Raw genomic sequence first — 17860 nt, 5'->3', positions numbered from 1 at the left:
GGCACCTGTGGTCCCAGCTACTTGGGAGGCTGAGGCAGGAAACTCACTTGAGCCCAGGAGTTGGAGGTTGTTGTGAGCTGTGATGCAACAGCACTCTACCCAGGGGGACAGCTGGAGGCTCTGTCTCAAAAAAAAAAAAATTCTAATGCTCCAGTTACGTTTGATTTCTTCAATTAAAAGAGATACAAGTTAACAAACATATCAGTATGTATCAGGTATTACAATTTTAATATAGTTCTTTTTTCTTTCTTAAAATATGTATACTTTTTTGGCCCCCTGTATTTAATATAGGCTTTAACAAGACCAGTCTGGTGGCTGGGAGGGCAGTGTATTGGAAAGGATGAGATTAAAGGTTGGGAGGCTGTTTGAGTGACATGGCCCCCCATGGCCCAACCAAGGGATGTCCATGCCCTGAATTAAGGGCGATGACATTGGGGATGTGGAGGGAGAAGCAGACTCTGAGATATCTGGAATATTTAAGAGTAATGAAATGTGAAGAGAGAGGGACATGAAGGAGACTTGGGAGACTATAGGCTTCTGCTTTGGGGAACTAGAGGGATGGAGAAGAATTGAAAGGGAAGGGCGTAAGTTCAGAAGCCATGGGCTAAGCCAGAAGAGCCTGCGGCTCATGGGGGAGGTGTCCTGGAGGCCACAGGGGACACCAGAAGGGGGCAGTGAAGTCAGAGATGGGGGTAAACGTTCAGAGCCAGCCTGTGGGTGGTCGTGGAAGTTGTCGGGAAGGGGGCTGGCGTAGGAGAATGGATAGAGGACAGAATGCCCCACCTTGAGCACACGTGCCAGGCACCCCAGCAGCCCCCAGAAGCACTCACAAGGAACTTGCAAATTTTGTTCACCGCCTGCTGCTGGTTGTCCCAGGGCTTCTGGCTGTAAGTTTTTTTTGGCAACTCCCAAGTCATGAAGCAAGAGCAGCGGAACAGGGTCTTCACGCACTTCTGAGGACGAACAGGACGAGATGATCAGAGCTGTGGAATTCCAGGACAGCCAGAATGTGTTCCAGAAAAAGTGTGTGAAAACGGGACTTGGAGACATCGTCTATTGCAGTGGTTCTCAACCTTCCTAATGCCGCAGCCCTTTAATACAGTTCCTGTGGGTCGCGACCCACAGGTTGAGAACCGCTGCTATTGAAAACAGACAAGTGAAGTTGGGCATTTTGAAGGGCAGTTCTTTTTTTTTTTTTTTTTTTTGCGACAGAGCCTCAAGCTGTCCCCCTGGGTAGAGTGCCGTGGCATTACAGCTCACAGCAACCTCCAACTCCTGGGCTCCAGCGAGTCTCCTGCCTCCGCCTCCCAAGTAGCTGGGACCACAGGCGCCCGCCACAACGCCTGGCCATTTTTTGGTTGCAGCCGTCATTGTTGTTTGGCGGGCCCGGACTGGGGATTCGAACCCGCCACCTTAGGTGTACGTGGCTGGCGCCTTAGCCGGTTGAGCTATAGGCGCCGAGCCTGAAGGGCAGTTCTGACGTGGATGCTCTTGGGAAACAGATGTAGCTAGACTTGAGTAAGGGCCCCGGGGGCGGATCCTGGCTTGGTCTCCATAAAGGAAGTGCAGCTGCAGCGCCCCGAGGGGAGGGCCGAGGCCCAGCGCCCGCCGCTCACCTGGCCCACCTTGGCATTGCCCTCCTGCATGATCAGCAGCAGCGGCACCAGGGTGCTGACCAGCTGCTCCTCCGTGGCCTGGGTGCGTGGTGACCGCAGCTTCTGAACCACCTTTCCATATAGGTTGATGCAGGAGGAACGCACGTCCTCTCGTGACTGGGGAAAAACGGAGGCTCGGGGGGCTCCCTCCTCTAGGAGGCCACTCGGTGGGGCTGGCATGCGGCCAGCGCTCCCCTCCCTCCAGCCTGGGTCTGGAGCTCTCTCCGCTCTTCCCAGCCAGGGCCCCCACTAACCTAAAAGGTGCCTTAGTGACGAGAAGATAAGTCCCTTCTCTGCTGGGACCAGTAAAAAAATATGCCCTCTCTTTGTGGACCAGGTGCTGTGTGACAGCCCTGTGGGGAGATGTGACCCCTCCCACTCTGTGGAGTCCTCACGTCACTGAAGTGTGGCAGCAGGACCTGCAGGATCTCCACGAAGACTGAGTTGTCCACCAGCTTCCGGTCCTGCCCTTTGAAGATGGTCTTGAGGTTGTGGACGGCTTCCACCACCAGCATTCCGTCCATGCCCTTCAGCCCTTTCACCATGGATGGCAGGAGGGCCTGCACCTTGGCAGCCTGCAGGACAGGGGTAGGAGGATGGGGTCTCTGCCTCTGAGTCACTGAAAGGAACCCCAAGCCCAATCCCCACCCCCAGGCCTCTGCTTATGCACCCGCTGCCTGACTGCCCTCAGCCACACTCACGCTGCTCCCAGAAACCCTCTTTGGTTTCACTGGCTCCTTCCTGGCCTAGAGACCCAAGGCCCTTTCCTGTCCATCCCCTTCCTTGCCTCTAGGTCGATGACTCCCTAGTCAGCTTTCTGAGTCTACATCCTGCCCCTTCCTCCCAGCTACATCAGGAGCTGCAACAGAGCCCGGCAGAGCAAAGAAAGCCCTTTACAACAATGCTAATAATGATGCACCAGAGTGCAGTGGCTCACACCTATAATCCCAGCACTCTGCGAGGCCCAGGCGGGAGGACTGCCTGAGCTCGGGAATTCAAGACCAACCCGAGTAAGAGCGAGACCCCATCTCTACTAAAATTAGAAAGATTAGCCAGGCGCAGTGGCAGGCACTGTAGTCCCAATACGTGGGGGTCTGAAAGAGGAGGAGTCTGAGGTTGCTGTGAGCCGGGCTGATGTCACAGCACTCTAGCCTGGGCAACAGAATGAGACATTGTCTCAAAAAAAAATGTTAACGAGGCATCAACAATCTGGGCCTCAGTTTCCTAATCCATAAAATAGGAATAATCACGGCCATCCTCTGCCCTCTTATGTATACCGCCTTTAGGGTCATTGTGAAGAACCTGGACTAGAAACCATTCAAAATGTATAAGACATGGGGAGGTTATTAAGGGATATCCACTTTACAGATGGGGCCAGTGAGGCTGGGATAGAACTAGTTTCCTGATTCCAGCTGCCAGAGTCTAAGAAACTGTGGTAGCCATACTATGTCCTTCCTCCAGCCCAGGGCTGGCCAGGCCAGGCCCTCCTCCACCCCTCTGCTCACCTTCTCAGCCCTGTGGGCCAGGATGCCCAGGCCCCGGATGGACAGCACCTTCATGATGGGGTCACGGTGGTTCAGGCCCTCAGCCATGCGCCCCAGAGAGTACTCCTCCGGGATACGGCGCACCTGCTCCATCTGGAGGAGCTGAGGGAGCAAGTGGGAATTACTGCCGGGCAAGGCAGCAACAGTTCCCTCTGTCCCACACACTGACAGTTTGCATTGGATAAACAGGCTCAGCCTCTGCCTGGAGCTTCAGACTTGAGAAACCAACTGTTTCCTGCCCATCAGCACCTCCTGGCCAAGCCGAGCAAGTCATTATCCATATGGGAGCCCCTCTAGCTCCACGTGACCCTTCCCTTCTGGCCCCTGCTGCCTCTGAGGCCCTATTCACAGCCACAGGCCCACCCTCCAGCACATTTTCTTACCACCAGCCAGATTCCAGCCAAGCTGCCCAGCGTCCCCTGAACTATCCTGCCATTTGATCCCTTCCGTGCTAATCTTTCAGGTGAGGGGCCCACCTCTACCATGACACCATCACCTGGCAGGGCTCTATCCAGACTCAGAACCTTAAAGCTACACTTGACATTGCCCCTGGCCTCATCAAGGCTGACTGGCTCCTTCTTCGGGGCCCCTGGGTGCCCTGTCCCCCTGTCCAACTGAGGGATTCCTTAGGGACAAAATTTGAGCTGTTCCTCCTTGGGTTGGGGTCACCAAACATGAGTGTGTGCTTAGGGAACACTTGATTGAGCTCAGGTCCAACAGGGAATTTGACTCCTTTCCTCCTCGGGAGTGTCCTTGTCCCTGTGCTCCCCATCACAGGGTTTGCAGCAGCAGCCTCCCATTATCCAGACCAAGACTGGGCATCGCTCTCACCTCCTTCCCATCCTCCTGCCCCCGCCCCTGGCAGCCTGCCTGCCTTCAATCGTGGCTGCACCATCCTCACCACGCACCCCTGTGCCCCTGCCTGGCTGCCACCACTGAGCCCACATGCCTGTATGACGGGAGGACAGAGCTGGGGAGAGGCAGGTCTGGAGAAGGATGTGTGTAGCTCACAGTGGCAGGCAGGGGAGCGGGGCTCCACACACAACCCAGACTCAGGCCTGCTTGCCCCGGGTTCTGGGCGCTAGAGATGCCGAAGAGTGATGAGAATCACCCAGCAGCATAGCTGACTCCCTGAGAGCACCCTGTGTGTGCCAGGCACTGTTCTAAGTTCTTTACATTCCATCCTCATCAAAACTCTGAAGTGGGCACTTTGTCACCTCCATATTACAGGGGAGGAAATGGAGGCCCAAGCCCTTGAGCAACTTGCCCAAGGTCGCAGCTCCCTTGAGGAGTTCATTGCCATCAGCGGAGGCAAACACACACACAATCCCAGCTTAGAGGGCTGTAGAGGACCGGGGAGGGACATCGGAGCAAACCAAACTGCCACAGCAAACCTAGCACAGCTGACTCTGACCAGGGGAGGGCACCTCTTCTGGAGAGGGGGGAGAAGACTAAACTCGGGTGAAGACTCTTGTTTCAGACAGGGAGGGCCACTGCTCAGGGCTCTCGGGCAGCTCCAGAGACAAGTTAAACCTCGGGTTCCAGACCTGGGATTGGCATGAGGATGAGATGACTCAGGTGTAAGCGCTCAGAGCGTGTCTGGAGATGTCACAGTGCCTACTGGGTAAGCACCAGCTGTCGGCACCAGTCCACCTCCCCTTCCAGGTCTGTCTCTACCCACCTCTCCTGACTCCTTTCTCCCCAGCACCTTCCCTCTCACATTCAGTTTAGATGTCTCCTCCTCCAGGAAGGCCTCCCTGGTGCCTTCCTCTCTCCAGTCTCCTCTTATCCCACTACAGCCTGGACTTCCCTACCATAGCACAAGTCTCTCTATGCAACCCCCAAGTTATAATTGGGGTGTCCTTCATCTCTCCTGCTACACCAAGGATTCCTTGAGGGCAGGGTGGAGTCAAACGCGTGTGAATGCACAGCTGGCCCACGGAGGTGCTCAGGAAGGCTAGTGGTTGCCCAGGGCACTAAGGGAGCCTGGGAAGAGAGGAGTGGGGTGAGGGTGGAGAGATGACAAGAGCAGGGAGGGAGCCCTATGAGGGCTTTCCAGTCAAGAGAAATCACGCTCAGGGAAGGGCCTTGCAAACTGTAAAGGACTGTTTGCATAGGAGAAATGACAGGGACGTGAGCCGAGGCACGAGGAACCCCCACCCTGTGCCCTGTGCCCACTGGTACCTCCACAAAGAAGGCGGTGGCAGTGATCTTGTGCTTCTCGTCGCCACGCTCCAGGAGCGGGATGAGCAGGTAGAGGACGCGGCATAGCTCCTGGCAGGAGTAGTGCACCATAGCCCTGCCGGGGGTGAGGTGGGGGAGCCCCTCAGGTTCTCAACCCGAGGGGCACCTGCAGGGTGGGGGCTTGGCCCTGACCCTAGATATCCCGGGCAAGCCAGGGTCACCTGGGTTTCTGCATTCCCACCTGAGGGGGATCAGAGAAGCCATCCAGTTTAACTGCATCCTTTTACAGATGGGGAAACTGAGACCCAGATTGGGAAAGCAAGGTGCCTGAAGCCACTGAGCATATCCCTACAGGAGACAAGCTGAAGAGCCCTGACTGCTCAAGACCACAGCGGGAGGCGGCGACAGGAAGGGGAGGGTGTGAAGGTCAGCTACGCCAGGCAGCAGCCAGATTCTGTCCTGTGTTTCCTCATTTGACCCTCACCATTACCTTCAAGACAGATTACCGTTACGATCCCCACTTCATAGATGAGGAAATAGAAGCTCCAAGTGTGAGCTGCTCAAGATCACAGAGCTAGTGAACGGCAGAGAGGGAACCCCAGCTAAGGGCTCCCCATTCCAGCTGCCTTGCTCATGCTGCTCAGCCAGGGGCTCTCAGAGTTTCCATCTCCACCCACCCAGCAGTGCCAGCATCCACTGGGAGCCTGTTAGTAGTGCACCACCCCAGACCTACTGAACCAGTGACTCTTAGGCCAGGGGCTGGGGGGCACACAGGTCCTGTAGGTGACTGCACACCTGGGACCACTGCACTATGCTCCATGAATCAGTGAATCCAGTGAAGTGTGGAGGGGGTACTCAGAGTCTGGAATGAGACAGCCTGGGTTTAAATCCTGGCCCCAGCACTAGCTGTGTGACTTCAAGCAAGTCACTGAACTTTTCTGGGCCTCAGTTTCCTTGTGTATGACACTGGAATGATAATAATACTGCTATTTCATTGGTCATAGCTATGATTAAATTGGGTCATCCAGGTAACACCTCTTAGCATGGTGCCTAGAGCATAGTAAGCACTCAATACATTCGGCTGGGATAGGGCATGGTGGCTCAAGCCCAACATTTTGAGAGGCCAGAACAGTAGAGTTCTTTGAGGCCAGAAGTTTGAGACCAGGCAACATAGTAAGACCCTGTCTCTACAAAAAATGAAAATTATCCAGGCGTGGCTGTACACCCTTGTAGACCCAGCTACTTGGAGAGCTGAGGAGAAAGGAAGGCTTAAGCCCAGGAGTTCTCGGTTACAGTGAGCTATGACAGGGTGACTGCACTCTAGCCTAGGTAATAGAGTGACACCCTGTCTTTACAAATACAGAAAATAAAAAACAAATAAGTAAATGCAGTTGTATCCTGAGAACCCTCGAGAGAGCACCATCCTTGCACTCAGAGAGCAGGGCTGAGAAGCAGGCTCTCCCACAAAAGGCACATTGTGGAAATCTGGGCGCCCCCTCCCCCTGCCCCAGGGGAGCCTGTGTGTTCAAGGGAAGAGCTCTGGGCTGGGTCAGCAGGTCATTTTTCAGCTCTGCCACCTCCTGCCCATGTGACTTAGGTCACTTCAGCACACTCTGGACTTGGCCATTCACCTATGCACCCAACACGTGCATCCGTAATCCCAGTCCTGCCAATGACTGTGACACTCAACTCCCTGTGCTGAGCGCTCACCATGGGCTGCTCAGGGCACGTTACTTAATCCTCACCACCCCCTCAGAGCTGGATCCTCCTGCAGAATTCCCACAGTAGTGTCATTTCCACACTGCTGAGGGAGAATGGACCCAGAGGGAAAGTAACCTGCTCTGGGTCACACTGCTGGGAAGTGGGGGGCTGGGGTACAGATGCAGATATTCAGTTTGCAGGGGCACACTCTCAGTAGTTACCCTGCTGTTTCTGTGTCAGGTAAGGGAAGGTACTTAGTAAATAACCTAAGTGCTAGGAACTGCCCCCCACCGCCAAGTTAGCCTGAAGAGTGAGCATGTGTCTGTTGTTAACACCTCCCAGCATAGGCAGGAGGTGATAGGCTGAGCAAAGGGGCTTGCTCAGAGGGATGTTCAAACCCAAGTCTGTCTGAATGAGACCCTAAGGCTTCCTGTCCCCCACTCCTCCCCCAGGTGTCCCAGGGCCTCACCTTGCCAGCAGGGACACTCCACGGTGGTGGTTCTCTGCCTGTCCCATGAGCTCCCAGCCACCCTGGTCCTCCAGAAAGGTGGCCTCGTAAGAGCAGCCCATCTTCAGCAGCAGGGTTTTCACCACTTTTACCACCCAGCTGCCAAGACAAGGCAGCTGAAACGCCGTGTCCACCTGGCCCGGGCAGGCCTCCCTGACCCTGGCCTCTCCCCCCATCAGCTGTCATCTCCTGTCCGCAGAGTTCATTGTTAAGTTAGCACTAGTCAGTGTATCTGCAAAGGGTAGCATTTTACAAATAATTAGTTTTGCAAACAAGAGAGGAAACAGAAGCAAAATTCACCTCCCTTTGAAGGTGCCTGGGCCTGGCAGGGTGTGGGCGTTTACTGACGACCTACTGTGCGCCTGACATCAGGCTCGGCGTTCACGGACTCAAATGTCTACATCTGTAATCAGACGAAGTTTTATAGTTTTGCATATATATTCCTTTACTAAAATTAAAACTGCTGATATGATAACAGAATTTACACTGAAACAAAGTTTCATTTGCTTAAGGAGCTCATGAAGCACTTTGTGGACATAACCTCAGATGTCTGAGGGCTACTGGTTCTCATGATGGAAGGCAAAGCATTTTAGAAATCAGATCATGCTCAGGAATTCGTTCTTAATTTTCATGTTTTTACTTTTGTAATGAATATCGATCCAGTGCAAACGTTAAAGCTTCTCCTGAGGCCAGAAGCTTTCAGAATCATTCAACCTCTGCGCTGATTCTTTGAAATATGTGTGGTCAGTGACAGTCCCCACCACAGTTCAAAGTTAACAAATGAGAGGAAGGGAGAGAGACGGGCCACTCCAAGTGTTGTCCTGGTCCTTTCTCCAGCCTCTTCTCTCTCCCCTGAAACTCTGAGCACAGGCAGAATGGCTCAGCTGAGGTTTATAGGTGTTCGCGTGGAGTAAAAGGACTACTCTTTTCTTTCTTTTTAATTATCAAAATCTCTTCATGTTGAGTGTTTCCCTTGACAAATATGTAGTGACCTTCCTTATCTTTCTTTATCTTTGTTGGTTTAAAGCCAATTGGATCTGCTACTAAAATCACAACCCCTACTTTTTTCTGGTTTCCATTTGCCTGTATTATACAACTCCATCCCTGAGTCTATGTTTATCCTTTAAGGTAAGGTAAGATTTTTGTAAACAGCAAACAGATATCCAGTCTGAGTTTGTGTATGCAGTCAGCCAGGCTGTGCCCCTTAGGAGGACAATTTAAACCATTCACATTAATTGAGAGAATTGATAAGCCTGGTTGTGTTTTGGGTGTCATCATTGTGGAAGTTGGGTTTTGTTCAAAACTTTCTGGGTGAATTTACTTTGGAGGTAGAGCATTGCACTGGTCATTGTGGAGGATGGGTCTGAGAATCTCCTGGAGAGCTGGTTTAGTTATGGCAAATTTCTTCAACATGTCTATGTCATTAAAGTATTTGATTTCTCCATCACAAATGAAACTCACTTTAGCTGGATACAGGATCCTGAGCTGGAAGTTGTTTTGTTTTAGGAGACTGAAGGTTGATGACCATCTTCTTCTGGCTTGAAACGTTTTGGCTGAGAGATCTGCAGTCATTCTGATATTTCTCCCTTTGTAGGTGATGCTTTTCTTACATCTGGCTGCTTGCAGAATTTTCTCCTTTGTCTTAACTTTGGCAAAGTTAACCACAATGTGTCTAGGAGATGCTTTATTTGTATTGAGTCTTGCTGGGGTTCTGAAACTGTCTCCTACTGAAGTTCTGTATCTCTTGCAATGGTTGGGAAATTCTCCTCCAAAATATCTTGGAGTAGAGCGTCTGTACCGTTAGGGCCATCCTCTTCTTCTTCTTCAGGAATTCCTATAAGATCAATGTTTGATCTTTTGGGGTGATCCTGCAACTTTCTCAGGAAATGATCAGTTTTTGCTTTCCATTTGTCTGCCTCTTTGAGTGTTTGGGAACGTTCAGAACTTTTGTCTTCAGTTTCAGAGATCCTTTCTTCTGCCTGGTCAACTCTATTACTGAGGTATTCTACTATATTTTGGAGTTCCTCAACTAACTTTTTCATTTCCTTGAGCTCTGCTATCTCTTTTCTCATTATGTCCATATCTTTGGTGACTTGTGCTTTGAATTCATTAATTTCTTAAGACAACTTTAGAACTGCTCTTTACTATCATTTCTTCCATTCTATTGATCTTATTTGCAATCCATATCCTGAATTTGACTTCTGACATTGCTGCCATTTGTCTATACATGGCATCTTCAGTTGTATCTCCCTTATCATTTCTTGGCAGGGGGAGATTAATCTAGTCCGGTTATTCATGTTGTCAGAGTTCTTCTGTTGGATCCACACCATGTTTATTTTCCACCATTTGGTTATTAGAACTGGTAGAGGGAGACTGAATTGGGGTTCCCAGGTAGTAGAGATAGCCTCTTACCAAAGCGCTAGGCTTTATAATTGTGGCTTATCTCCTATACTCTTACAAAGTTCCCTTTCAGAGTTTTGGCTGAGGACCTACTTGGTGAGATTGCACAAGCTAGCTCTGTTTTGATATTAACCAACCTCTACCCTATCTGAAGAAGCCACAGTATTAGGTTTAAATCTTGACTGTGAAGAGATACAAATAGCTGCAGCACCCAGCCCCCATCCTTCACTTTTTTCCCCTACAGAAACTCAAAGGTCAACCTCAGGGTCAACCACTGTCCCCAAGTGGACAGCTCCAGACACAGGTTCTAATTAAATTGTCTCAGGCAGTGCAAGCTCTGCTCAACAGAGAGGGGTTCAAGGGCCTCCAGCAGCACAAATGGAACCAGGGATCCACACCCCTGCACACCAGACTCAGTCCACACTATTGTCCACTTCTTTGCTCACAGGCCAAGTTGGAGCCAGGGGCCATGCCCCTGCCCACCAGTCTCAGTCCACACCCAGCTAGCCTCTGCTTGCCAGACCAGCTGGAGTCAGGGGACCATGCCCCTAGCTGCCAGTCTCAGTCCACTGTCTGGCAAGCCTCTGTTCGCAGGCTCTGTTAGAGTCAGGGTATCACACCCCACCCATAAGTCTCAGTCCTCACCCAGTAAGCCTCTGCTCACCAGCCCCGCTGGAGATAGTGGACCATGTCCTAGCCCTCAGGTCTTGGTTCATACCCAGCAAGCAACTGCTCAAGGGTTCTGTTAGAATCATGGGACCATGCCCTTGCTCTCAGGTCTCAATCCACACCTAGCAAGCCTCTGCTCACAGACCCAGCAGGGGCTGGGGACCAGCCCTGTCTGCCAAACTCAGTCCACACAGGGCATCACTCTCCTGCTGTGTGTGCTGTCAGAGCCGAGGGGTCCGGACTCTGTCCCGCCAGACACAGCCTAAACCGAGGGTCAACACTGTCACTGGCCAGGCATAGTCATAATCAGGGGACTGCTCCTCCTCCCACTGAGTGTCCCTTTCTTACCACACCCTCTTTCTTCCCTGTTAGTCACAGATCCATCCTGATAGTTGGCAGTCCACACTATGCCCAGATCTCTCAGGACAAGACCAAACACTCTGTGCTCTGCAGGGGGCAGAACTTCAGACTGCCATACGAGGGGGAAGGGTGGACTGGGAGTTTGGACTTGTGGGGGAAAATATCTGTTCAATTTTATGCCCATCAGGGTGGTATCTAGGTTCATAAGTGGGATCTTCCTGGAGAAAGAGACCTGGAGTTTAGCGGCTCCCTCCAGTGATATAAAATGAGAGGTTTTTTGTTCCCTGCTCGTTTGCAGATAGCCTGCAGCAAGCCTCCTGCTCTAGTTTCCCATCTTCTAGTCGATAGGCTTTATTCCTGAAATTTGTTTTCTTGAATGCTCTTCCTTGGAGTTACTGCTTGCTGAACTTCTTTCTTAGCTCAGCTCCCCACCTTTGGCTTTACAGAGTCCTATTCTGTCCAGTTTTTCTTCCTCTGCTCAAGAGCCTCTGCTGAGGGTTGCTACCAGTCCGCCATCTTCCCAGAATTCCTCTCCACTCCATTTTAATCATCACTCCGTGGTCCAGAAGTTTTCCATCACATATTCCTGTGCCACCGTAACACTTAAATGCAGAAGCCCTTTGATATGCCTGTTTGTTCTACTTGTAGGAATTCATCCTCCATTTAAAATCTCATGTGTACTCACAGACATAAACAGACACGTTGCAGCATTGTAATTGCAAAGGGCTAGGATGAATTTAAATCAGGAAGAGCACGGTTAAATAAATCTTTCTTGGTGCGCTGGAATGCTATACATAGGGATACTATGCGGCTGTTAAAAATAACTAGACAGCTGTCTATGTTATGATTTCCAAGACACAGTATGTTATAAAAGCAAAAAAAAGAATGCAACTGTGTGAGGTATGCTACTACTGGTGTAAAAATAGAGAATATGAACAAATGTGCTTATCCTTGCACGTCTGTGGTTATCTCTAGAAGGGCCTGAAAGAGTTTGGCTGTCTTCCGGGAAAGGAGCAAGGCAGGGCTGGAAAGGTTTGCTTTAACTGTCTCTGTGTGCCTACGTTACCTATTCTAGTTAATATGTAAAATGTCTAAAATGGTTGGGCCTTTGATACCAACCTCATCCAAATGATATCTCTAGGAAGGGAGGAAGAGAACTTAAGCAGTGAGCTCCATGAGGGAGGGCTGATTCCTTCCTGTGGTCCGGCACTGCGCAGAGTCTAATGCACAGAGCTGAGACTCAAAAACAGGTGTTGAATGAATCGTTGGCTCTGATGAAAGTGTGCTTTCCTCTCCCAGAGCTAATTCCTACCGATTACTGGCTCTAAAGACTTCGCAGGGGTTCCCAGGGTGGCAGAGCATACCGCACAGGTACGAAGGCAGGGGGCGGGGCGTCCTTCTTGGCGTCCTTGCGAGGAGCCACACGGCCAGGCAGGTTGAGGCCAATGTGGTAATGGACCTGGATGAGCAGGGCCAGGAGCAGCTGCGGGTAGATGCGCCTCACTCGGCCCACGCAACTGTTGACGGACAGGAGCTCGCACAGGCCGCTGGCTGCCTGGGGGCAGAGGGGAGGCTGATGGGGTGTCCTGGCCCATCTTCCCAGCACTCTGGGTTGGGCCCTGGACTGCTTCCCTGCTTTTCTCTGGCCCAGCCCAGGAAAACCCGATCCTCACCCCCGCCCCAGACTCCTGGCTTTCCGAGGTTTGTGGAGAGCCAACAAAGATTGGAAGAATTCTTCCAGAATACTGGAAGAATCACTGGAAAGATACCATCCACCTGCTGAGGAGGAAAGAGGCTTGACCCCTTTTTGCAAATGAGGAGACAGATTCAGAGGGGCAAGCCACTTGCCTAAGGCCACTCAGCCCCTTGAGGGCAGAGCCAGACCTTTCAGATACCAATTGTCACATGTTCTGCCTCTTCTTCATTCATGGCACAGGCACACAGAATGGGAGGGGGCACCAGGCTGACCTCTTCACCCTGGGCCATTCACTCAGCCTCCTGCAGGAACCTGACTTCGGTCCTAGCCCTGACCCCCTGGGGCAGTTTCTCCACCTGCCAGTCCAGCTCTGGCCCTGGCCTAGGCCCACCCTCACATTTAGCCCGACAAGTTCTCTCTAACTGGCAGGTAAGCGACGGAGGCTAAGGGGGCTCACAGCACCTGACGACTCATCTGGCTGCTCCACTCCCTGTCCTCTCTTTGGGCCTCAGATTCCTCTTCTGAAAAGTGGGGTCACTAATCCTCACCCAGACAGCCTCACAGCCAGGGGTATAAAGATTCAATGAGCACGTGGAGGGGAGGATGTTTTATAAAGAAATGCCACAAGCTGTGCCACTGAGGCCCCACGCAGCTGGGCCAGGAGGAAAGGCTTTAACTGCGAAGGGGAAAGAACCCCTGGCACGTTCCCTTAGAGACAAGTGAGCTAATGTGGCAGGAATGAGAACAGTAACAGCAGTTGACTTGGACTGGGGGGGAGCTAAGGAAGCCCGCACACCCCCTACTTCCCTCTTCTCCGTGGGTAAGATACCAAGGCTTAGTGATCAACCACCGTTGAGGTGGTGGTAGAGCTAAGACCAGCCTTTGGGACTCAAAGCCCTTGCACTTTTCAGTAACCCAAACCAAGTGGTTGTATTCAAAGAACACAGCCTGCTGTGCAGGGAAAAGTCCCTGGTGATGTGCCATAGGCTATGCCCTTGGCTCTGACTACTCCATCTATCAGCAAGGAAGATAAAAACTAGCCCAGGCTGCAGCTCTGCAAACAATGCTTGCTGAACAAGAAGCACGAGTGGGTGACTTTAGAGTACACAGTCACCCTGGACGAGCAGATGAATGCCCAAACTGGAAAGAATGAGTGCTGGCAGCTTATGAAGAGAACTCGAGGCTGGGGGACAGAGGCCAAGAGATAGGATAGTGAAGCCCAAGATATCCAGGAAGGAGCTCTGGGTTTGAATCCTGACGCTGCCACTTGCTAGCTGTGTGACCTGGGGTAAGACACGGAATGGCTCCAAGCAGCAGCGTGCTCCTCGATGAATGGGGTAACACCCCTCATTCCCCGGCCACTCTTTGTTTACTTACTTCCCTTCACCAGAATATCTTGCTGCTAAATCCCCAGAACCTCTGAGTGTGACTAGCACATACCATGTTTCCCCGAAAATAAGACACTGTCTTATATGTATTTTTTCTCAAGAAGACACACTAGGGCTTATTTTCAGGGGATGTCTTATTTTTATTAAGTATAATACAACAATCTACATTTATTCAAATATAGTTAAGTCATCTTCTTCTGGAACCTGACAGGGGAGCCGACCTTGTTGGTGGGGCTGGCACTAGTGATGTGTGAGCTCCTTTCCCCTAGCTGTTCGCACGTGCGTAATAGGATGCCTGTGACCGCAGCTACTATGGCTGGGAGAAAGGAGCTGTGGCAGATAAAAGGTTTTCCAATCTTCCTTACCGCTCTGCACCAAAATGCTGCGTAGCCACACCCATCACTAGGTCTTATTATCAGGGTAGGGCTTATATTTAACAAATGCATAGAAATCCTGCTAGGGCTTATTTTGGGGGTAGGTCTTATTTGGGAGGAAACACGGTAGTAGCTGCTTAATAAATATTTGTCAAATAAACAAAAAATGTTGAGTGCCTCCCATGTGCCAGGTGTGTGCTAGATGTTGGAGTTGTCATGGTGAGAGAAACAGGATGGGCGCTCTCTGTGCATCTCACGGATGAACCAAATAATCCCCCACACTACTGTCAAACCATAACCGGGGTAAACTCTTCCAAGACTAAGGTGTGTGAAGCAAAGCATAGTATGCACAGATTTGACCTGGTCAGGGAAATCAGGGAGGGCTTCTCTGAAGAGGGGATGCTGAGGATGAGTAGAAAGAAGTCAGCTTACAGAGCGTTTTAGATAGAGAAGCAGCATGTGCAAAGGCCTGTGACAAGGTAGCATGTGACTAGTTCTGGCAAAGATCCGTGAGGCTGGAGCACAGGAGCGAGAGGACCATGGGGTGTGGTGAGGCCAGCAGGAGTGCAGGGCCTCACAGCACAGGCAGGAGCACTGTGTCACTCCTGAGGGCAACCAGAGGCCATGGAGGCGGGTGAGAAGAGGAGACACCCATTTCTCAGAGATTTTTTTGGCTGCAACTAGACCTACATATTGAAAGGGTAAAAGTGGACACAGGGAGGTAAGCAGGGGTATTATCCAGCTGGCGCGGACCCGGGTGGTGGTGACAAGAAGCACAGAGAAACCTGTCTCTGCAGCCCAGCCAGCTCCCTGAGCCAAACCTGCCTTTTCTTCCGCATTCCCAGGGCCAAGCTGAGCTGGGCAGTAAGAAGCCCATGATCATTTTCTGTCACCTAACTGAATATTGTCCTTTCATTTAATCATCACAGCTGCCATGTAAGACAGATATCATAATTTCTATCTTTGTATGTAGAGACCGAGCCACGTGGAGGTGAAGTGCCTTACCCAGGTCACAAAGTAGTAATGTACCAAAACCACTGGTGTAGGATTTAGGCTAAGTTCTGTATCTCTGAGTCATTCCAGTTCCACTATCCCCAGCTGTGCATTGGCCACAGGCAGCCAGGCTGTTATTGTCCAGTGGGTCACAAGAGCCAGGGACAGAGACTCACCCACGGCCACCCAACTGACAGTGTGCTGAGTGCAGCAGGTGGGAGGAAGGGCTGGAGGAAACTGGAGGATGGCGATGGGGCAGGCAGGCGGGGTGCTCACCGCTAGGGGCACAATGGAGGCCCGCCCTTTCTTGGTGACAGGCTTCTCCTTCAGGCTGGTCAGGAGCAGATCCAGGAGGTCTCGGACATCACAGCTGGGCTTGCGCAGTATCAGCTGCCTCCACATCTCTGCTCCGTTGCTGAGAGAGCAGGGAGGGGAGGATTAGTGGTGGTCAGGGCAGTGAGGCCATCCCCCTCCAAGGGGTTCCAGAAGGGAGAAGGCATGGTCTGGAAAATACTCCTGGAGAGGCAGGAGGCTAAAAAGATTAAAACCCTGTTTCCTGGCTCAGCACCCATAGTTCAGTGAGTAGGGCGCCAGCCACGTACACTGAGGCTGGCGGGTTTGAGCCTAGCCAGGCCAGGGCCTGCTAAACAGCAATGACTATTGCAACAACAACAAAAAAATAGCCAGGCACTGTGGTGGGCGCCTGTAGTCCCAGCTACTTGGTAAGCTTAGGTAAGAGAATAGTTTAAGCCTAAGATTGGAGGTTGCTGTGAGCTGTGATGCCACAGCACTCTACCCAGGGCCACAGCTTGAGACTCTGTCTCAAAAAAAAAAAAAGGCTGGGAGAGGTGGCTCACACCTGTAATTCTAGCAGTGTAGCATTGTGGGAGGCTGAGGTGGGTAGATCGCCTGAGCTCATGAGTTTGAGATTAGCCCAAGCTAGAGCAAGACCCTGTCTCTAAAACCTAGCCACTGTTGTGGCAGGTGCCTGTAGTGATCACTTAAGTCCAAGAGTTTAAGGTTGCTGTGAGCTATGATGCCACCGCACTTTACCAAGGGTGACCAAGTGAGACACTGTCTCAAAAAAAAAAAAAAAAAAAAGATGTGGCCAGGTCAGATATCTCTGAAGCCTGTTCTAGTTCCTCCAGACAAGGACCAAGAATTGAGATAGCTGAGCCCTTTGGGCTAGGATCTTTCTTACACTTGTCACATAATATCAGGGAACACTGCTCCTGTCCCTTAGAAGGCAGCCCATCAGCCAGGGGAAGCATCTGTGCCCGACCAATCACCAGACTGCAGATGCTTGTACCATGGGGTGCTGAGAGCACTGACAGGCCAGTGCGCTAAGGGTTAACAAAACCTTTCCCCCTTCTGCAGGAGGTTTTGGGCTTTCCATTCACTTTCTAGTTCTGTTCCCCTGGAAACCTGGTAAAGATAGTATGTTAACTATCTATGTTTCCAGGCAACATTGTTTATGGTAAAAATGACCCGATTGGTAAATCACATCTGGATTGGGAAAAACTATAAATTAACTATAAGAACCGATGGGGTGGGGTGCTGAGGCAATGAGCTTCCCAGGGTGTCGTGGGCTTGTTCCAGTGGGATCCCTGGAAGTGAAGCTTATAGAGTTATTGTAAGAAATACTGATCCCTGAACCACTTATAGGGTGGTCTGGCACCCACCCTGTGGGTCTCCTCTCCTCACACCTGAGCTTTCACCTGGGAGGCCCAACAGACCAGCTCCCAGCCTCAGGGCCAAATTAGGATAAGGACAATAAACTGTCCAGGGTGCAGGATCTACGAGTCCTCACTCTTGGGCTTACTCGAGTGCAGACTTGGCACCTGAGGGCACCTCCTGAAATGCTGTCCCTGTCTGGTCTGGTGCAGGGGCTGCCACAAGGCCTCCTGCACACAGAAGACTGTCCTGCATCCTGAGTGACTCTGATGGCAAGTGTGGCCCCCCCGTAGTTTTGAGTCTGGCCTCAAGCAGAAAAGGCTCAGTTCTTCTAGGTGGGAGGATAGGATGTGTCCACTGGGCCTTGGCCACCCTGACTGATCTTGGTTTCTATGGATGACACAGCTATCCTTATGAGAGCACACCCCATCTGCACAGCCCTGCACGATTTCATTACGTGTTGACTCCAACAACCATCCTAAGGTGTGAATCATCCGCTGCCTCGTTTCAAAGGCATTCAAAGTAGGTATGTTGCTAGGCACGGTGAGATGAGTATATCCCTCGAGCTCAAGAGTTCTAGACCAGCCTGAGCAAAGTGAGACCCCGCCTCTACTAAAAATAGAAAAACTAGACTCTGCACTTGTAGCTCAGTGGCTAGGGTGCCAGCCACATACACCGGAGCTGGTGGGTTCCTATCCAACCTGGGCCTGCCAA

At 51.5% G+C, this 17860-nt stretch overlaps 1 protein-coding gene across 1 annotated transcript in view; it reads right to left on the bottom strand.

Annotated features, from left to right (window-relative positions):
• The window catches only part of MROH7 (maestro heat like repeat family member 7), a 51793-nt gene that overhangs the window by 7738 nt on the left and 26195 nt on the right, over positions 1 to 17860 (bottom strand). Inside the window, 8 exon segments of the mRNA XM_023515097.1 lie at positions 831 to 953; positions 1617 to 1772; positions 2051 to 2230; positions 3161 to 3301; positions 5384 to 5498; positions 7554 to 7691; positions 12386 to 12576; positions 15749 to 15887. Coding sequence (XP_023370865.1) covers positions 831 to 953; positions 1617 to 1772; positions 2051 to 2230; positions 3161 to 3301; positions 5384 to 5498; positions 7554 to 7691; positions 12386 to 12576; positions 15749 to 15887 — 1183 coding nt within the window.

Source organism: Otolemur garnettii, unplaced genomic scaffold (assembly GCF_000181295.1).
Source record: "Otolemur garnettii isolate 467f Iridium unplaced genomic scaffold, OtoGar3 scaffold00066, whole genome shotgun sequence".
In the NCBI taxonomy this organism is placed as follows: Eukaryota; Metazoa; Chordata; class Mammalia; order Primates; family Galagidae; genus Otolemur; species Otolemur garnettii.
The sequence above is the reverse complement of the archived record's forward strand: the minus strand, read 5'-3'. Positions and strand labels throughout refer to the sequence as shown.